This window comes from Neomonachus schauinslandi, chromosome 14, assembly GCF_002201575.2.
Source record: "Neomonachus schauinslandi chromosome 14, ASM220157v2, whole genome shotgun sequence".
Taxonomy (NCBI): domain Eukaryota; kingdom Metazoa; phylum Chordata; class Mammalia; order Carnivora; family Phocidae; genus Neomonachus; species Neomonachus schauinslandi.
Window position 1 is genome coordinate 8,766,920 of NC_058416.1, and position 18,555 is coordinate 8,785,474.

At 35.0% G+C, this 18,555-nt stretch overlaps 1 protein-coding gene across 1 annotated transcript in view; it reads right to left on the reverse strand.

The window, feature by feature from the left end:
* The window catches only part of CCDC102B (coiled-coil domain containing 102B), a 192,316-nt gene extending 178,507 nt beyond the window's left edge, over positions 1–13,809 (reverse strand). The window contains 3 exon segments of the mRNA XM_021686250.1: positions 11,146–11,366; positions 13,212–13,706; positions 13,708–13,809. Of these exon segments, the coding sequence (XP_021541925.1) occupies positions 11,146–11,366; positions 13,212–13,706; positions 13,708–13,809 (818 nt within the window).
* Between the last annotated feature and the right edge of the window lie 4,746 nt (positions 13,810–18,555).

The following is an 18,555-nucleotide window of genomic DNA, read 5'->3' on the forward strand; positions in this document are numbered from 1 at the left end:
TTTAATGAAGCAATTTCACTGGGATCTTTATTTAAAATAATTGAAATTAATTTATCCATTTGTACAACAAATGACAGAGTTAGGATTGAAATCCAGTCCTTTAATATCTCAATTATTGATTTTTTTTTGTATGCCCATATGTCTATCAGAGTGAGTCACTGAAAATAATTGTTTACTTCTGGTTGTAATTAGCATATATCGACCTTTGCAGATGGCCAATCCTCATCTGTGTGGTGCATCAGATTATTGTTAAAAAATGCTCAATCTCTTTTCTCTACTTCAATGGGCAGAGCTGCTTTCCCCAACCCTTGTTTCTAGGCTTTGACAATGGGATATTAGCAGATATGACAGACCCAGATGTTTGAAAAGAATCTGTGTGGTTGGGCTTCTTCTTCTCTTATGTCTCAGCCATCACTGTGAAAAGAGTTTCCCTGAGGAAATGCTGTCCCCAAATAAAAACATAAAGCAGATCTGAGCCCAACCTTACTATGGAGACAAGCTGAGCTGGCCCACCTTTTTTGTATCCATATGGGCAAAATATATCATTATTTTAGGCAACTGAATTTTATGGGTTGTGTGTGTGTGTGTTGTTCTGTTGAGTTTTTTTCTGCAGCTAAAGATAACTGACAGAAAACAATACTTAAAAGGGGAATGCTACAGGAAAAACGGTGATAAAACATAAGCAGCTGGAAAAACGGTGATATGCGTTATTTAGTGGTGAAACACATGACAAAATCATCACTTGCAGTGTTTTGGAAAATGGAAAATGCGCCTGACATCACCAGTGGAATGCTAGTGGGCATCATGTGGCTGAGCCTTCCAAGTGTTTATGCAACTGGTTTTACCTTCTTGTATTTTGGCCACAGCAATGAGAAGTACATAGCAATGCAGACTCACTGCTCCCAGTGGGAGTGTGAGACACAGGACCATAGCCAGTCTTTCCTGCAGAGCCCAGTGTAGATCAATCAGCCTTTAGTTGCCTCAGAGACGCCAGCTGAATAAAGTCTGATTGTTGTATACCACTGAGATTTTGTGGTTGTTTGTTACAACCTTTTTGTAATTATAATTAACCAATACACACACTTGGGTCTATTTTGGTGATAATGTCACTAGAAGGAACTTAGAAACATATTCACACATCTGGAAGATGCACCCAGAATCAAAATTGAATGCCATTTACATATTTATGAGAAATATGAATATTCCAGGTAGTGATACTATGAAAATAATTTAAAGTAGAATTAGGCCATAAATATATTAGTTTAATCCAATCAATGGATAAACAGCTTATTAAAAAGTTATATAATTATATTTGCATGAACCAAGCCATAGAATTGAAGAGAACATGTGAGAATTAGTTAGAGTTTAACCTCAGAAGACTCAGGTTGCAAAAACACCAGCACCATTTATGACTATAATTTTGAATGCCTTATTAACAATAAGTATATTAAAACTAACAAACAAAAGGGCTTGATATAAAAGTCTATGTTCTGTGAACACTGTCTATGAATGTCCACAGCTCCAGATTAACAACCTCAGCCCAAAATCCTGATAGATAAGCAGACCCAGCCAGCTAATGACACCCAAGTTACTTACCAAGATATTATTTTTATCCTGAGTGACTATGTTTGGGATTTCAAGAAGAATGGGATTAAGTATAGAAATAATGAACAAATTGCCAAATACTAATATTTGGTGTCACACTTAAACAGAACATGTAAAAATCACTGTACATTAAGATATGTTACATATTTGGCATTTGGATAATTTTAAGGTTTTTGGATGATTAGGCACATTTGAATATTTAAAAGAAATTGCGTATTGACTTAGACTTGTAAATTTAAGTTGCAAAATATAAGAAAATTTCACTAAGTTTAAACTTCATTGGAATGTTTAAGAATCACCATATTTATAATTTTAATTTACTAGAGTTGCATGAAAAGAACATGGGAATCTTTTTTGTCAGGGACTGAAAATTTTAAAACGGAAAAGGAATATAGCAAATTAGTAAAGTGATTTTATTAAAGGATATTAATTAACTACATTTGTGTAATAAGCACAATAAAAATTTATTTGAAAATTTGAGAAAAGTCTACATTTTAAAATTTACAAATTCAAGATCATACATGTTCAGAAATCACTATCAGTTTTTAACATTACACTTTAATAAATCAAATGATAATGTCAGCAAAAAACTCACATTGACATAAAAATGATTTACTATTACTGTAGAATAAATGTTGATTCTCAAAAATGTCATCAAAAAGTACTGAGGTAAATATTCTTTCAAGAATTTTATAAGAGGTTCAAGAAGAACACTTCAACTATATATTAAACTTTTAATTTTAGTTATAGAGAAACATGGATGTATTCTAAAGATATAATTATATCTAGATTACACTTAGACTTAGAATAAGTAGTCAAAGCCAGTTCATGAAATAAAAATAGAATTTTGCCCAAGTGTATTAAAATAAAATAGATTCCTATTCCTTATTAAAGGCAAATTAGTAATATTTAAAAGAATATTATTTATCTCTTCAAGTATGCATCTTAAATGCAATAACTAATATTTATTAGTTTACTGAAATAAAATTATGTATTTTTATTACAAAAATGGTACAAGTTAGAGAAGTGAAAGGACAGGCATTTCATAAACATGTATTTGGTGGTAATGTGATGCTTGTATATTTTTATTTTTAGTATGGCTTCATGAAATAAAAATTTGTGACTCTATGCAAGCAAGCACTGAGGACATTGCACACTTAAATTTATGCAGCAGAGGGCACTCCTTAAATTCTTAATTTCTGGCCTAATCAATTTGCTGTATATTTTAGAGGGATTTTCAAAATTGATTAATTATACAGTTAAATTTATAATTGAAATTTAAATTATCATCATATCATTTGAACTACAATAAGGCGAAGGAAAAAAACTAATTTTACTCTAAAGAATAGTGCATATTTTATGCACTTCTTTTAAAAAATAATAAAGTTCAGCAAAAAAGTAGTATTTTTAATATGATGATGTAAACTTTTATAGATCTTATTGCTAAAATATATAACATTTGCAGAACTAAAAGATAAGGTGTGAACCAAAATGATTTTTATGGAAAGATATTATTATATTTCTATGCAATCTTTTGATACTTTGTTAACTGTCATGATCCCATAATAATTGAACATAAAATTTGGAAATATATATAGACAGGAAAATTAACCAAAATATTTTTCAGGAATGAAAATTTCTGAGACATTAATATTTGGGGATAAAATAATCATTTTTTTAACTGTTTCACTGTAAAATATCTAATAAGTATTTTCTTTAAGGTCTATTAATATCAAATGCTTTTACCAAACAAAAACAGATTAACTTGTAATAACATCTAGATATCAATTTTTCTATTAGTTCAAACTCTAGAGTTAGTATCAAACTATAAATAATAAAAGATGTTTATGTTTTTAATCAGCAACAGATTTGTCATTTTGTGATTCTACTCGCAAGTAGTTACAATTATATCTTTGAGCATTTTCACCATCTTTCAGCAAATAGCCAAAGCCATATATATTTAATTTAATTAGAAAAGAGGTGAATTTAAAGAATATTATAAAGATCAGAGATGTTCAGAAGGATCAGAGACCAAGGCTCAGAGGCAATCCAGGAAGGGACAAAGGACCACTCTCATGCCACAGAGCTGATCCTATCAAGACCCCACTGCCTATACACTTTCTTGGTATCAATTGTGTGTCTGAGAAGTAAATATTTCAAATTAGCTAATTTAAGTAGTAAAGGATATTAATAGCTCAAAGAATCTTTTTGAGGAGATTCTGGGAAGATCCAGAGAAGCAAATGGGAAACGTGAACAGCCGGAAGTACCAAAGATGAGGCCATAGCAATCTTCCCATCAGCATTTCATTGCAGCCACCATTTAGGTACAGACATCACAGCATGACCTTAGTACCACCAACTGCAGACATGGCGGTAGTTTCACTCAATCCCAGAGACCACTGCTGCCTCCGGGATCAAGAAGTAGCTACTCCCACAGCCTTTCTCCTCACCAGGATGGATTCCGGGTGCTCTCTTCTTCTCGGGGCATTAGGTTCTGCTAAAAAGTCCAGGCGGCTACGTCGGAAGAGCTGTTTCTATGTCAAGTGTCTGCACATGGGCTATAAGAGAAACTCAAGCTGAGACTTACTAGCAACTTTGTAGTCTATGCAGAGAAGCAGACTCTGTCTCCTTAGGTAGGCGATTGCCCAAACGCAAAAGACACTACAGAGTAAAAAACACTTGCGAAAGTACACAAAAAGTGATTTGAGACGGATTAAATATAAGACTGAAACTGTAAAACTTCTAGAAGAAAACTTTTTTTTGGATTTGGCACCAAAAGCAAAAATAAGTAAGTGGAAGCACATAAAACCAAAGTGCTTCTGCACAGGAAAAGAAACAATCAACAAAGTGAAAAGGCAACCTATGGAATGGAGAATATATTTGGAAACCATGTATCTGATAAGGGGTTAATATCCAAAATATAGAAGGAACCCATACAGCTCAATAGCAAAAACAAAACAAAACAAAAACAAAAAAGCCCCCAAACAAACACAAAGAATGAGAAAGAGTAAACAGTTTTCCAAAAAGACATACACATGGCCAAGTATATGAATAGGTGCTTCACATCAGTAATCATCAGGGAAAAGCAAACCAAAACCTCAGTGAGCTATCACCTCACCATTTTAGAATGGCAATTGTCAGGGCGCCTGGGTGGCTCAGTCATGAAGCGTCTGCCTTCGGCTCAGGTCATGGTCCCGGGGTCCTGGGATTGAGCCCCGCATCGGGCTCCCTGCTCTGCGTGGAGCCTGCTTCTCCCTCTCCCACTCCCCCTGCTGTGTTCCCTCTCTCTCTGTGTCTCTCTCTGTCAAATAAATAAATAAAAGCTTTTAAAAAAAATTAGTTTTGGGGCACCTGGGTGGCTCAGTTGTTAAGCGTCTGCCTTCGACTCAGGTCATGGTCCCAGGGTCCTGGGATCGAGCCCCACATCGGGCTCCCTGCTCCGCTGGAAGCCTGCTTCTCCCTCTCCCACTCCCCCTGCTTGTGTTCCCTCTCTCGCTGTGTCTCTCTCTGTCAAATAAATAAATAAAATCTTTAGAATGGCTCTTATCAAAAAGACAAACAATAGCAAGTGTTGGTAAGAGTGTAGTTAAAATGCCACTGTAAAGGAGAATGTAAATTGGTGCAGCCACTATGGAAAAAGATATGCAAGTTCCTCAAAAAATTAAAAATTAAAAAAATCTAAAAAAAATTAAAAATAGAACTGTCATATGATCTAGCAATCCCACTTCTAGGTATATAGCCCAAGGAAAAGGAAATCAGTATCTCGAAGAGACTTTCATGTTCATTGCAGCATTATTCATAAAAGCCAAGTTACAGAAGCAATCTAATTGTCCATCTATAAATGAATAGATACAGAAAATATGAGATGTGTGTGTTGTGTGTTTGTGTGTGTGTGTACATATGTAGGACATTACGCCAAGTGAAATAAGCCAGACACAGAATGACAAATATTGTATCATTTCATTTATATGCACAATCTTAAAAAGTTGAACTCATAGTAACAGAGAGTAGAATGGTGAGCGCCAGGGGCTGGGAAGTGGGGAGAGTTAGGAGACATCAGTCAAAGGGTCCAAACTTTCAGTTATAGAGTAAGTTCTGGGAATCTAATGTACAGCATGATGACTATAGCTAACAATACCATACCGTATACTTGAAATTTGCTAAGGGGGTAGATCGTAAGTGGTCTCACCACACACACAAATTATTAATGGTGTTAAGTGAAGGATGTGTTAATTAGCTTGATTGCGGTACTCACTTCACAGTGTATACCAAAACATCACGTGTGTTTGTCAGGATGAGCATGGGTGACGTATGGAACTGCTGAATCACTGTATCATACAAGAGCAACTAATGCAATACTGTATGTTAACTAACTGGAATTAAAATAAAAACTTAAAAAAAACACCCCAAACCCATCACATTGTACAACGTAAAAATACACAAATTTTATTTCTCAGTTATACTTCAAAAAGCTAGAAAAATATAAAGGAATACAAATCATAAACTACTTTTCTAAAAAGACAGAGGTTTACCACATATCCCATTAGTGATAGTGAATAAATAAATAGGCCTGTCTCATCTTTAATAATATTACTTTAAATAATATTAACTAGACTTGCATGTCAATTTGTTCATTGTGTTCATTGAAGAATATATATATATATATATTCCCATCAAGATTTTAAGTCTCCTTTTATCGAGAAAAAACACACCATTTAATGAAGCAAAGCAAAATAATTGAAGCATGCTACTCTTCTTCTACAGAAAATAAACTAAGAAATACAATTGAGGGGGGAGGATTAAAGCTCTGCTTAAATGACGTGGAACAAACACTTTCTAAGGGACACAGGTGCCATCTGCAGTTTAATTTGAGAACTGGTTCTAAATGGTAAAATATTCTACCTCATCTTTATTTAAGATCTCACATTGCCCAGGTTCCTCCCCCTAAATGTCTAGGTATGCCTCGCTCGGTCAGAGGATCAGATTCCCCTCCTCACCTCACTTTTTCTACCTAGGAAGTCTTTATCTAAGAGATCAAAAATATATAAATCCTCAATACACGAGGAACTTCTAGATACTGGAAAATCATTTTTCATAAAACTGATCAGCACTCAGAATACAAATAATATAATAAAGTTTACTGTATTGATAAGGAGGTTCTCACGAGTGACAATGGTGGAAAGGATCCCCTGAGTTCTCCTGGCTGAATCCTGTGCTCTAGTCAAGAGAATTTTCCCACGAGCTGGGAACAGAAAAAATTACATTCACATGTTCTCAACTCTGGCCCATCCACATGCTGAGATTCCAGGAGGAAGTTTTAAAAAGTTAGACAGATTTATTACAACAGTATATATCCTTGGGAAACATTCTCTGGTGATACAAAAAAGGCTTTGTGATTGCCTCGTCTGGACTGCATGCTGATGCTGATTCCTGGACACATAATACCCATGGGACTGTTTATTAAAGAGAAGAGTGAGGAGACAAAGTGGAATCAGAGGTCTCCTTCCCCCCTTATTTTCTGGCCTGACTATGGTTTATATGTTGAAGTCCCAGTGAATTGGAGAATTTACTTACTATAGGGATTGTTAATTTATTCCCAGGGAGTCAAATTTAATGTATGTGTGAGTGTCTGAGTGGGAGTGTAGAGATACACATGTGTATCATTAAAACTGGCACCTCGGCGAGTTTACATGTAGGAAGGAACAGCTTCATATGGTTCTACTACATTATGTCAGGGAAGTTAACACTGTGAGTGGGCGTGAGAGAAGTCTATAACTACTAAAAAGTTAAATCCTTCAAGAAATAAAACACAGAGGTTAGAACTTGACTGCGACTTACAGTTCCAAATGAAATTTTTGTTTAAAGATTTTGTTTATTTGACAAAGAGAGAGACACAGCGAGAGAGGGAACACAAGCAGGCAGAGGGAGAGGGAGAAGCAGGCTTCCTGCTGAGCAGGGAGCCCAACGCGGGACTCAATCCCAGGACCCTGGGATCATGACCTGAGCCGAAGGCAGACGCTTAACGACTGAGCCACCCAGGCACCCCTGAAATTAATTTTTAATATGGGTACAGGCCTAAAAATTAATTCAATTTTTTCTCCTTCCCACTAATGTCGATTACCTATATTTGGAATTTATATTTGATGGTAGAATAACATATATTTATTATATACACAGGAATATTATTACAACCTATTGTATTATGATTGGATTATCACAATCGATTCATATGGTGAGGTATAGACAAAGCATCTGAAAAAGGGCATTAGTGGTGGGAATAAATTTCAGAGGGACTAATGAGACATTTCTGGCTAACAGATAAAGAATGGCATATAAAGGGCTTACACTACCTGCGAAAGGTTTGTGGGCATGTTATCATTATTCCAATCCATTTAAACCAGGAAAATTGAAAGCATTATATAACATATAATTATATTCATACTTATTTTTTCCCATTTTTTTCTGCCCAATTAAGAGTCTTATAAGTAAAGAGATGGAAAAATAATGATTTTCAGATTTGGGTACCATATTTTAAAGTGTATCAAATATTCCACAATGCTAATAACTGTCTAAGGTGAAGAAATAACAAAAAAATCATACTGAGTAATTCACACTAGTGGTCACTTTCCCGGACATTATTCATGTTTGATCCTCACAAGAATTCAATGAAGAAGGCAGAAGTGATGCTATATGACTTTGAGTCAAGGTCATTAAAACGCCATATATTTCTCTTTGTACCCTTAAGATGTTTGCTTTCAACCAAGCCACTACGCTGTGAGGAGTCAAAGTGGCCACAAGGATAGGACACCTGCAGGTATTTGGACTAGGACCCCAAGGGAGAACCAAGCAACTGCCAGATATGCGACTAAGTGAGGTGGCCTCAGATGATTGTGGCCTCCAGCCCTCAAGTCATCTCCAGCCTTGAGCCATCCCAGCTGAAGTCACATGCAGTGAGAGATGAGTTGTCCAAACAAAGCCATGCTCAAGCTTCATGAACAGAATGAATGGTGATTGTTGTTTCAACACTAACCACTGTGTGGGAAGTTTTGTCATAAAACAGTCGATAACTGGAATATAGGTACCACTATCCATATTTTTACAAAGGACACAACAGCACAGTCTTGGCTAACCCAGTATCATGTAGCTGAATATGTCAGAACCAAGGAGCATATCCAGGTCATTTAATCTCAAGTCTAGTGCTCTTTGCTCTATACCACAAATGATCAATGAATAAAGCATGTTTTTCTGCAATCAATAACTCACAAATTGTGAATTGTCCCTTATAAATATTGACACATTTTTTTCATTTTTATTGACTTGCTTAAGTCTACTAACGCTGTAAAAATTAGAAAATCCACTGGCTATTCTAACCATATACATTAGTGATTATAATTAAGGTGAATCTGCCAGAGATGATGAGAATAAGGCTATAATAAAAGAATGATAGAAACTAAAAACTAACAATCTATAAATTACTCTTCAAAATTTAAAAATTGACTTGTTTTGTCATTGTTTCTGGAGATTTCCTCTGATCCTTTCTTATCTTTGTCCCTTTTCGTCTCTCCTTAACACTCAAGAGTCCCCTTTAATATTTCTTGCAGGGCTGGTTTAGGGGTCATGAGCTTCTTTAGTTTTTGTCTGGGAAACTCTTTATCTTTCCTTACATTCTGGTGAGAGCTTTGCTGGATAGAGTATCTTGGCTGCAGATTCTTCCCATTCAGCACTTTGAATATATCATGCCACTCCCTGCTGGCTTGCCAAGTTTGTTGAGAAGTCTCCAGCTAACCTTATGGGTTTTCCCTTGTAAGTTAAGGACTTCTTTTGTCTTGCTGCTTTTAATATTTTTTCATCATTATATTTTGCAAATGTAATTACAATATGTCTTGGTGTTGGCCTGCTTTTGTTGATTTTCATGGGAGCTCTCTGTGCCTCCTGGATCTGGATGACTGTTTCCTTACCCAGATTAGGGAAGTTTTCCACTATTATTTCTTGAAATAAATTTTCTGTTCCATTTTCTCTTCTTCTTTTGGGACTCCAATAATATGAATATTACTACATTTGATAGAGTCACTGATTCCCTAAGTCTATTCTCATGTTGTGTAATTCTTCTTTCTCTCTCTTGTTCAGCCTCATTATTTTCCATTATTTTGTCTTCTAGGTCACTAATTCATTCCCCTGCTTCTGCCAGCCTGTTGTTCATTGCATCATGCCTGTTTCCAATCTCGTTTATTGCATTCTTCATCTCTGATTCTTTTTTAATTCTTTTATCTCTGTTGTAAGGGTCCAAACGGCAATAAATACATATCTATCAATAATAACTTTCAATGTAAATGGAATAAATGCTCTAATCAAAGACACAGGGTGTCAGAATAGATTAAAAAAACAAACCCATCTATATGCTGCCTATAAGAGACTCATTTTAGACCTAAAGACACATGCAGATTGAAAGTGACGGGATAGAGAAATATTTATCATGCAAATGGATGTCAAAAGAAAGTCAGAGTAGCAATACTTATATTGGGCAAACTAGAATTTTTTTGTTCTTGTATTGTTTTTGTCCTGCATTGGTATCAGGGTAGTAATGGCCTCATGGAATGATTTTGAATATATTTCCTCTATTCCTAGGGGAATTATTTGTAAGATTTGTGAGATTTTGATAAAATTGTCATTAATTTTTTTTTTTTTTTAATTTTTGGTAGAATTCACCAATGAAACCATGTGGTCTTTGGCTTTTCTGTGTTGGGAGATTTTTGATTCCTAATTCAACTTTCATTCTTGTTATTGGTCTAAGAAGATTTCCTACTTCATGGATTCAAGATTCATGATTCAATATTGGTAACTTGTGCATTTTTAGGAATTATCTGGGTTTTTTTTTCTAAGTTTGCTTATGGTAACATTTTATCACATTCTATATTTGTGTGGTTATCTGTTGTATTATTTTCTTCTCCATTTCTTTTTGGTTTTTGAATCTTCTCTCTTTTTTCTTAGTTAAAGCATTGCCAATTTTATTTTATTTAAAAAAAAAAATTGGTCACTACTTTTCAATGTTATGTTATTATTTATTCTGGTCTCTATTTTATTTAATTCTGATTTTTCTTTGTTAGTTTCTTCCTCTACTAAATTTCAGCTAAGTTCCTTCCTTTTTCTAGTTCCTTGTGGTGTAACATTGTTTATTTGAACTTTTTTTCTTAAAACAGCATTTATAGCATAAATTTCATTCTAACATCTGCTTTTGCTGCATCCCACAGATTTTAGAATATTGTATTTTCTTTTTCTTATGTATTGAGACATATTTTGATTTGCTGTTGGATTTCCTATTTGGCCCACTGCCTTTGCAGTAGTGTGTGATTTAATATTTACATATTAAATATTTGATATTTTAAAAAATTCAAAAAAATGAATATAAATCAAATTCATTTTTTAAATATTAGTACTTAATGACTAATCATGGGTCAATTATCAAATGGCCTGTTTGTTAGACTTAACTTAAATAAGTTTGAAAATCAGACTTGGTTAAAGGAGACAATGATTAACACTTACTCTCTTTCTTTCCATAAAATTTTTTGGAACTCATCCAGATGAACCTGCAAAGCTGAAATTTCAGGCACTTCACTCTCCAAAGGCAGGGTCATTGCCTGCAGTCTTAATGCAGATTTCAGTGTACAGCTGTCAGAACCACTATTCTTGAATGAATCAGGAGAGTTAAGATTGAGTTTCATCTCCTCATTTAATCTTAACTGGTCAATAATCAAAACTTCTTCCTGAAAAGAAAAAAAAATAAAACAACTATTGTTAATTTTTTAAATCCAGTGCAGAAAAATCATGAAGAAAACATATTTTTGGAAGGAAATAAATGTTATGATTCAGCATCAAATTCCTATTTTCATTTCTTTATCAGTCTGTAAGAGGTATATGACTGAACTTTAACTTGCATTCCTCAAGATTTTTTTTTTCTTCTATGTCCTACATTATAGTGAAATACATTTCAGTCTTTGAAAATTTTTAATTTACAATGGAATCTAAGTTATATCGACCATAAATCCCATACATCATAGAAAGACTTAAAATTTTAGATGGAATTATAGAGGAGCAAGATATGCTATAAACTTTTAGAGGTGGAATTAAATAGAAAGGAGTAATAATAATAACTGATATTATTTAAAGAGATAAAATGAATTCCTAAAGTTTCTGAAAGTATGTTTCATGGGTTGTTAACAGTATTTACCAGTTTAAAAAAAATGGATAAATAATATTATGAACTGCTATATAAAATAAAGTTTTTAAAACGTTTATTTTGTATTTTTTTAAAAAACTACGTGGATGGAACTGGAGGGTATTATGTTGAGCGAAATAAGTCAAACAGAGAAAGACATGTATCATATGACCTCACTGATACGAGGAATTCTTAATCGCAGGAAACAAACTGAGGGTTGCTGGAGTGGGGGGTGGGGTGGGAGGGATGGGGTGACTGGGTGATAGACACTGGGGAGGGTATGTGCTCTGGTAAGCGCTGTGAATTGTGCAAGACTGTTGAATCTCAGATCTGTACCTCTGAAACAAATAATGCAATATATGTTAAGGAAAAAAAAAAGAAGAAGAAGGTAGCGGGAGGGGAAGAATGAAGCGGGGGAAATCGGAGGGGTAGACGAACCATGAGAGACGATGGACTCTGAAAAACAAACAGGGTTCTAGAGGGGAGGGGGGTGGGAGGATGGGTTAGCCTGGTGGTGGGTACTGAGGAGGGCACGTTCTGCATGGAGCACTGGGTGTTATGCACAAACAATGAATCATGGAACACTTCATCTAAAACTAATGATGTAATGTATGGGGATTAACATAAGAATAAAAAAATAAAATTAAAAAAAGAAAGTTTATTTTGTGCAGAATTCTCAAAAACTTCAAGATTCCATTAATACCAAGAAATTTCAAGAGTGGATAATGTGAAGCATTCCATAAAGATATTTGCTGATGGTACCCATTTTATAGGAATTAATTGTGATGCCAAAGTCCCAAACCTTGGGAAATGTTTAAACTACTGTAAGAATAATTTATTATTATTGTCATAATTAGGGTAAATGGAGAGAAATGTCTCTAAATTATTTTCACATAAAAAATGCTGAGTTACTTTTTCTTAAAACTATTACTAAGATCAATAATATGGGCTACTGAATTGTGTCTTACCCTGCCCCCAGTACCTTAGAATGACACTGTATTTGGTGTAAGGTCTTTAAAAAGGTCATCAAGTTAAAATGAGGTCATGATGGTGGGCCTAGAGATGGTTTCTCTACAAGGAAATTTGGAGATAAACACAGAGAAAAGATGATGTGAAGACAGGGTGAAGATGACCATTTCTAGGCCAAGGAGAGGTCTCCAGAGAAACCAAACCTGCCAATACCTTGATCTCACACTTCTAGCCTCTAGAACTATGAGAAAATAAATTTCTGTTGCTGAAGCCACCCACTCTGTGGTATCTAGTTATGGCAGCCCAAGCAAACAAATGTAGTCACCACTGGGTTTGTCATTTTCCCTTTCCTCCCCAATACTATATATACGGCATTCAAATATGATCAGAATCTCTGGATTCTTCTGCCGAGTTCTTTTCTTACCTTACTATCTGTGTTGTCCTTTGTAGAAAATTCTCTTCTCACCAGACATTCTCTGATAGACTTACATGTTTGTGAACCAATTTGAAACTGGTCTCCTGGTGCAGAGGGCACTTCTACGAAACTAGGATGCTTCAGGTCCTGGGTGGTTTCTAACACCTTTTGATGTGGCAAACTTTGTTTCTTTTTCAATGCACTCAATTCTTTCATTGTCATCTCTAATTTTATTCTGAGCTGTCTTCCCTCCTCCCTGGCGCTGTTCCTTTCGGCCCGAACTTTGCTCCACTTTTCTCTCCAATTAGCAGTGCAGTCTGACCACCACCGCATGGTCTTCTCCATCTGGGCAGCTCTGGCCTTGACTTCCTCAAGTTCCCGCAGGCGAAGCTCTTCACAAATATTCCACTCATTGGTGTTGCATGAGTGCACATAGACGTTGTGAGTGGCATGTGATTGCCACCCCTGAAGTGGCAAACAGGAATGACAAGTGTCCCTGGGGGGGGGAAGCAGGTGCTACCATGTCACAAGGTGGTTTTATTGATGACTGCGGCATCTGGAAGATTTGTGTTTCCTCAATTAACTGATGGATGGAATCTAAATTCATATTTATCTTTTTAGGTCTAAGAAAAGACAGAGAACATAATTAACATTTGAGTTTCCCTTGCAATTATGACAGCAAGACCTACATTTGAAAAACAAGGTTGATGAAAACAATGTATCTTTAAATATTGCATATTTTCCTTTCCACTGTAACTAAAAGTATGGAAGAACTTATGCATTTGTAATTATCCTCAAAAAAAACAGAAATTGATACTACATTTTGCCAAATGAATACAAATAAAAATATAAAGATGCAATTGGGAATAGCATATGACATATAACAAATCCAATTCTTTTCAGGTAATATTTACTATAATATATATTGTCCATTAACTACTCAGTGATCCTCTTTTCCCTGCTAACTCAAGCACAACCTGTTTAAGTGGAAGGCGGAATCTACTGATCTCTGGGAGCATAAGCCCCTATTCTAATCCCAGGGGCTAAATCCTAATTGGTCTAACTCTTCCACGATGGCCTCCACTTCACTGACCATTCACTAGTCTCAAGTCAGCACAGTAACTGGTTCTGGCTGAGATTTCAGGGGAAATCTGCTGGGAAAGTTTCCAAACTGAAAAACATGAAAAAAATCACAAGATGAGAACCTCTTTTCTTCTGCTTTCTTCCTGCCTAAACCAAGACATGATTCTGGAAGAAGGCAAGTGTAACAGCCACCGTATATTTAAAATGGTGGAACAGAAAGAGGAAAAGAGCCTGATTTAATGATTGAGTTGCGGCATGAAATCTAGAATGCATACCTCTGGTTTTCTTGCCATGTGAGAATGATTACCTAACTTTATTTAAGGTGTGGTTGTTGAGTTTTCTGTCACTTGCAGTCAAAATGACATCAGACTGATACATGAATTATTTTCATCCCATGGTTAATATTATGATAAATTTAAGAAAATATATTATGAATAAGACATGGTGTTTGTCTTAAAGATTTTGTAGTTCAGTGGATGAGATAAGCACATAAAAATTAAAAATACATATTCACACTGTAAAATACATTTATTTATTCCATCAATCTTTTTTAGTACATATTATGTGTCAAGTCAGTGCTAAGTTGCTAAGGTATGTAGGAGGAACTGTAAGGAGCACAGCTCAAGAAGTGATGAACTGTCTCCTAGAAACGAAGAGGCTTCCCCGCATAGATAACTCTGAGGAGTCTTAGCAATTTCAAAGCTTTGTAAAGGAATTACAAGCCACTTTCCATATAAATAACAAAGACTAATTGGTAAAAGCAGACCTACTTATCAGTATGTATACCCATTACTTTATTCAACATAGCTCTATCGATGACAGCAAGTAGACCCTTTTCTTTAAAATAAACACTTAAAACATGCAGGTTAATCTGCACATTAATAAAGTTCTGTGGTTTTATAAGATTACCCATTTTTACTATCAAATAAGATTTATTGGTATAAATAGCACTTAAGGTACATGACATTAATTCCTCTCATTTTTTATTTGCTTTTATACAGTTACAGATCATAAATTGTCTCCTTACGAACCATCCATTTAATTAACTGAAGGGGTTTCATTATACTAACAACTTAAAAAATGAGGGTTTTTCTCTTTTTAAGATTTATTTATTTATTTATTTTAGAGAGAAGGAGAACACAAATAGGGGGAGGGGCAGAAGAAGAGGGAGAGAGAATTCTCAAGCAGACTGCCCTTTGGGCACCGAGCCTGGTACGGGGCTTGATCCCAGGACCCTGAGATCATGACCTGAGTCAAAATCAAAGAGTTGGCTGCTTAACCGACTGAGCCACCCAGGCGCCCCCAGAATAAATCTTTATATGCTAACTTACAAAGTAAGTCTTTACTGAAAAAAAAAAAAAATTAAACGTATATCACTTTCGAGTTGTAAGAAAAAACACATTTTAACAAGTGTTCTGTAGAGGTGCCAAACCAATTCACTCCTTATTATAACACTTATAATAATGTAGATTCATGGTTGTAATTATTTTTGTTAGCATTGGTACATGTCCAAGCGCATTTGAATTAGTGCTGATTTGGAGCAATTGTTCCCTACATTTACTGCAATTCAGAGGGCAATGATAATATAGCTGGCCAAATTTCTAGGACCATTAGTAAACCGAGACAAATATTAAAAAGTAAATAAGGAACTCTTAGAAGCACACCATGTATTTTATGTATATGTTCACATATAATTATACCTATATATGTGTGTGTATATATATATGTATATATTCATTATTCACTATTTAATGATATTTCTGATATTTCCTTTGGCTGGAATTCCAAAATAAAAACAGAAAACTTATTTTATCATATTAAATTTAAATTTATCCTTGCCATTTTTCAAAATAAATCAGTATCATAAAATCATAATGTCTTTAAAAATGTTTCATTAACTTTTATTTCACTATTGTTTTGAAGACTCTATAATTGGATTCTGGTATGTGGAGACCTTGCCTACCAATTAACTATGGATTTTTTCACATCTGACTAAACAAAATTGAGTTGGGTTTAATCATTCAGTCCTTGAACTTGAATAGTTTTTCCTGTTCTAAAGTGTTTCCCAAGCAAGTGTAAATGGGTTCCTCATGTCTTATTTCAATGACTGTGAAAGTATTTGTCCCTGGTTATAGCACAAAGCCTTTGATCCATGAGAAAATATTTTAATGCTATTGACTCTTTGGTTTCTTACTCTGAATTCTGCATTGTCCTTACCACAAAAAGGAGGGAGGGGGCACAAGGAAACTCTTGAAGGTGGTGGATATATTTATTACTTTGATTGTGGTGATGGGCTCACAGGTGCATGTCTACACTCTAACTCATCAAATTATATACATTAAATATGTGCAATACTTTATATCTACTACACTTCAATAAAGCATTAAAATGTTCATACAATCAGGCTACCCTGATGACTGCAAGTATTTTTAATGTCATACATAACCAAATAAATGAAATATGGTGGGTCTACTCTATAAATACTACTACTAAACGTTATTTTTCATGAAAGAGAAATTTAATGTATAAGACATTGAGTTCCAGATTATATTGATTCAAGCTCTGATTCTGTCACTTCCCACATAGATGGATCTTGGACAAATTACATAAATTGCCTTTGACTCATTATCCTTATCTGTAAGGGAAGACAGAAATATCATTGTACTTCAGTTAGTTCTTGTGACCATTAAATGGAAAAATGCCACAGACTGGCTGGCCCAGGCTGTCTCTTAGGCAAGGTGACAGTTTTCTTCAGTGTTATACAAGTCACTAATATATCACTTTGGACTACTGTATCATTTTTCTTCAGTTTCTTTTCTCTCTTTTAAAAGAGAGATGGTATACTTAAAAAAAAACAAGGATAGCAACAGATAAATGAGATTTACCAAAAAGCTCTTCATTTCATGTAATAAAGGTATAATCAATTTCTATATCATATTCATATTATTCAGTGAAATAGTCAGTGCTACTATTATTATCTCCATCCTAGAAGAAACCAAGGCTTAGGGATCTAACATAACCAGCCCAAGTCATACACTTAGAAGGGGCCGACCCAGTTTGGGAATTAAGGAAATCTGAATCCAGAGCCACTGCCTCCCCGTATCAAAAGCCTACAACTTCAAAATACCTATATACACAATAGCAAAATCATCTTTTAGGTTATTTCAGAAATATATTTGGCAGATTTCCATTTTGGCTATGTTTATGCTCCAATATCTCCCACTAAATCACACCACAATTAGTTAAGTGATCCTGATATTGTGCTTTGAGTGAATTTCATCTCATCATAGCCTAAACGAACTGCAAGTTTGGGGCTTGTAAATCCCCACAGCCTCCTCTCTATCATCCTGCTTCCATGCCCCTTGCTTCGGTCACGCTGATGTGTCCATTCCCTGCACAAACCTCCCCTCAACTTTCTCCTTTGAGCGATCAGATTGCTAAGCAAGAGACTTTCCCCTCTCTCCTCATGCTCACCTCCCCTTGGTTTCTCATCCTTCAGGTTATCAGTTAGTGGGACCTATGCTTGACTCTTTCCAACCCTTACAGGCCTGACATCTGAGCAGAAAGTTTACATTGGGCTTCTTCCGTAATACTGAATAAAACAGACATGGACTCTGCCATCCGGGGACCTTGTTAATAACCAAAAGCAATAAATCAAACTAAGACTCACAAAGTTTAACTCTCTTCGAAAGAAATAAACAGTGTATTGTGATTCAACACATACCTATATACTTAAAGAAGTCTCTCTGAAGTGACAGATGTCTTATGTATTATCTGAAGAATGAGGTGGACCAGAAATAAAAGCATTTTTGGCAGAAGTTATACTACCAGGGCAGAATCAAATAGGGTCCAAAGGGATTTTTGTTTTTATTGTTTATACTTATTGCTTTCCATTAACCTATAGGAAATGAATTCTAAATGAAACCCTTCTTGGATTTTTTTTCCCCTAAGAAGCAAAGGACCGCTAATGCACACACAATAATGTTAAGAAAAGCCATAAGCAAAGAGTAAATAGATTAATACAGATTCAAAACATAGTGCTAAGGAACAGTTGTTACTTTAGATATGATGCCATACACTCTGATCAAACGTGAAAAAGAAAAATCAGTTTTTAATATTCAGAAAAGTAAAACACCATACTGTATTTTAAAGTGTGGCCCATCAAACATGCACATGTGATTAGTATAATAAAAATGTGTATACTGTATGGGTCTAAAGCAGAAAAAAAAATATATTCTTAGGAAAGTTTTGCAAGAGAACACTAAATAGG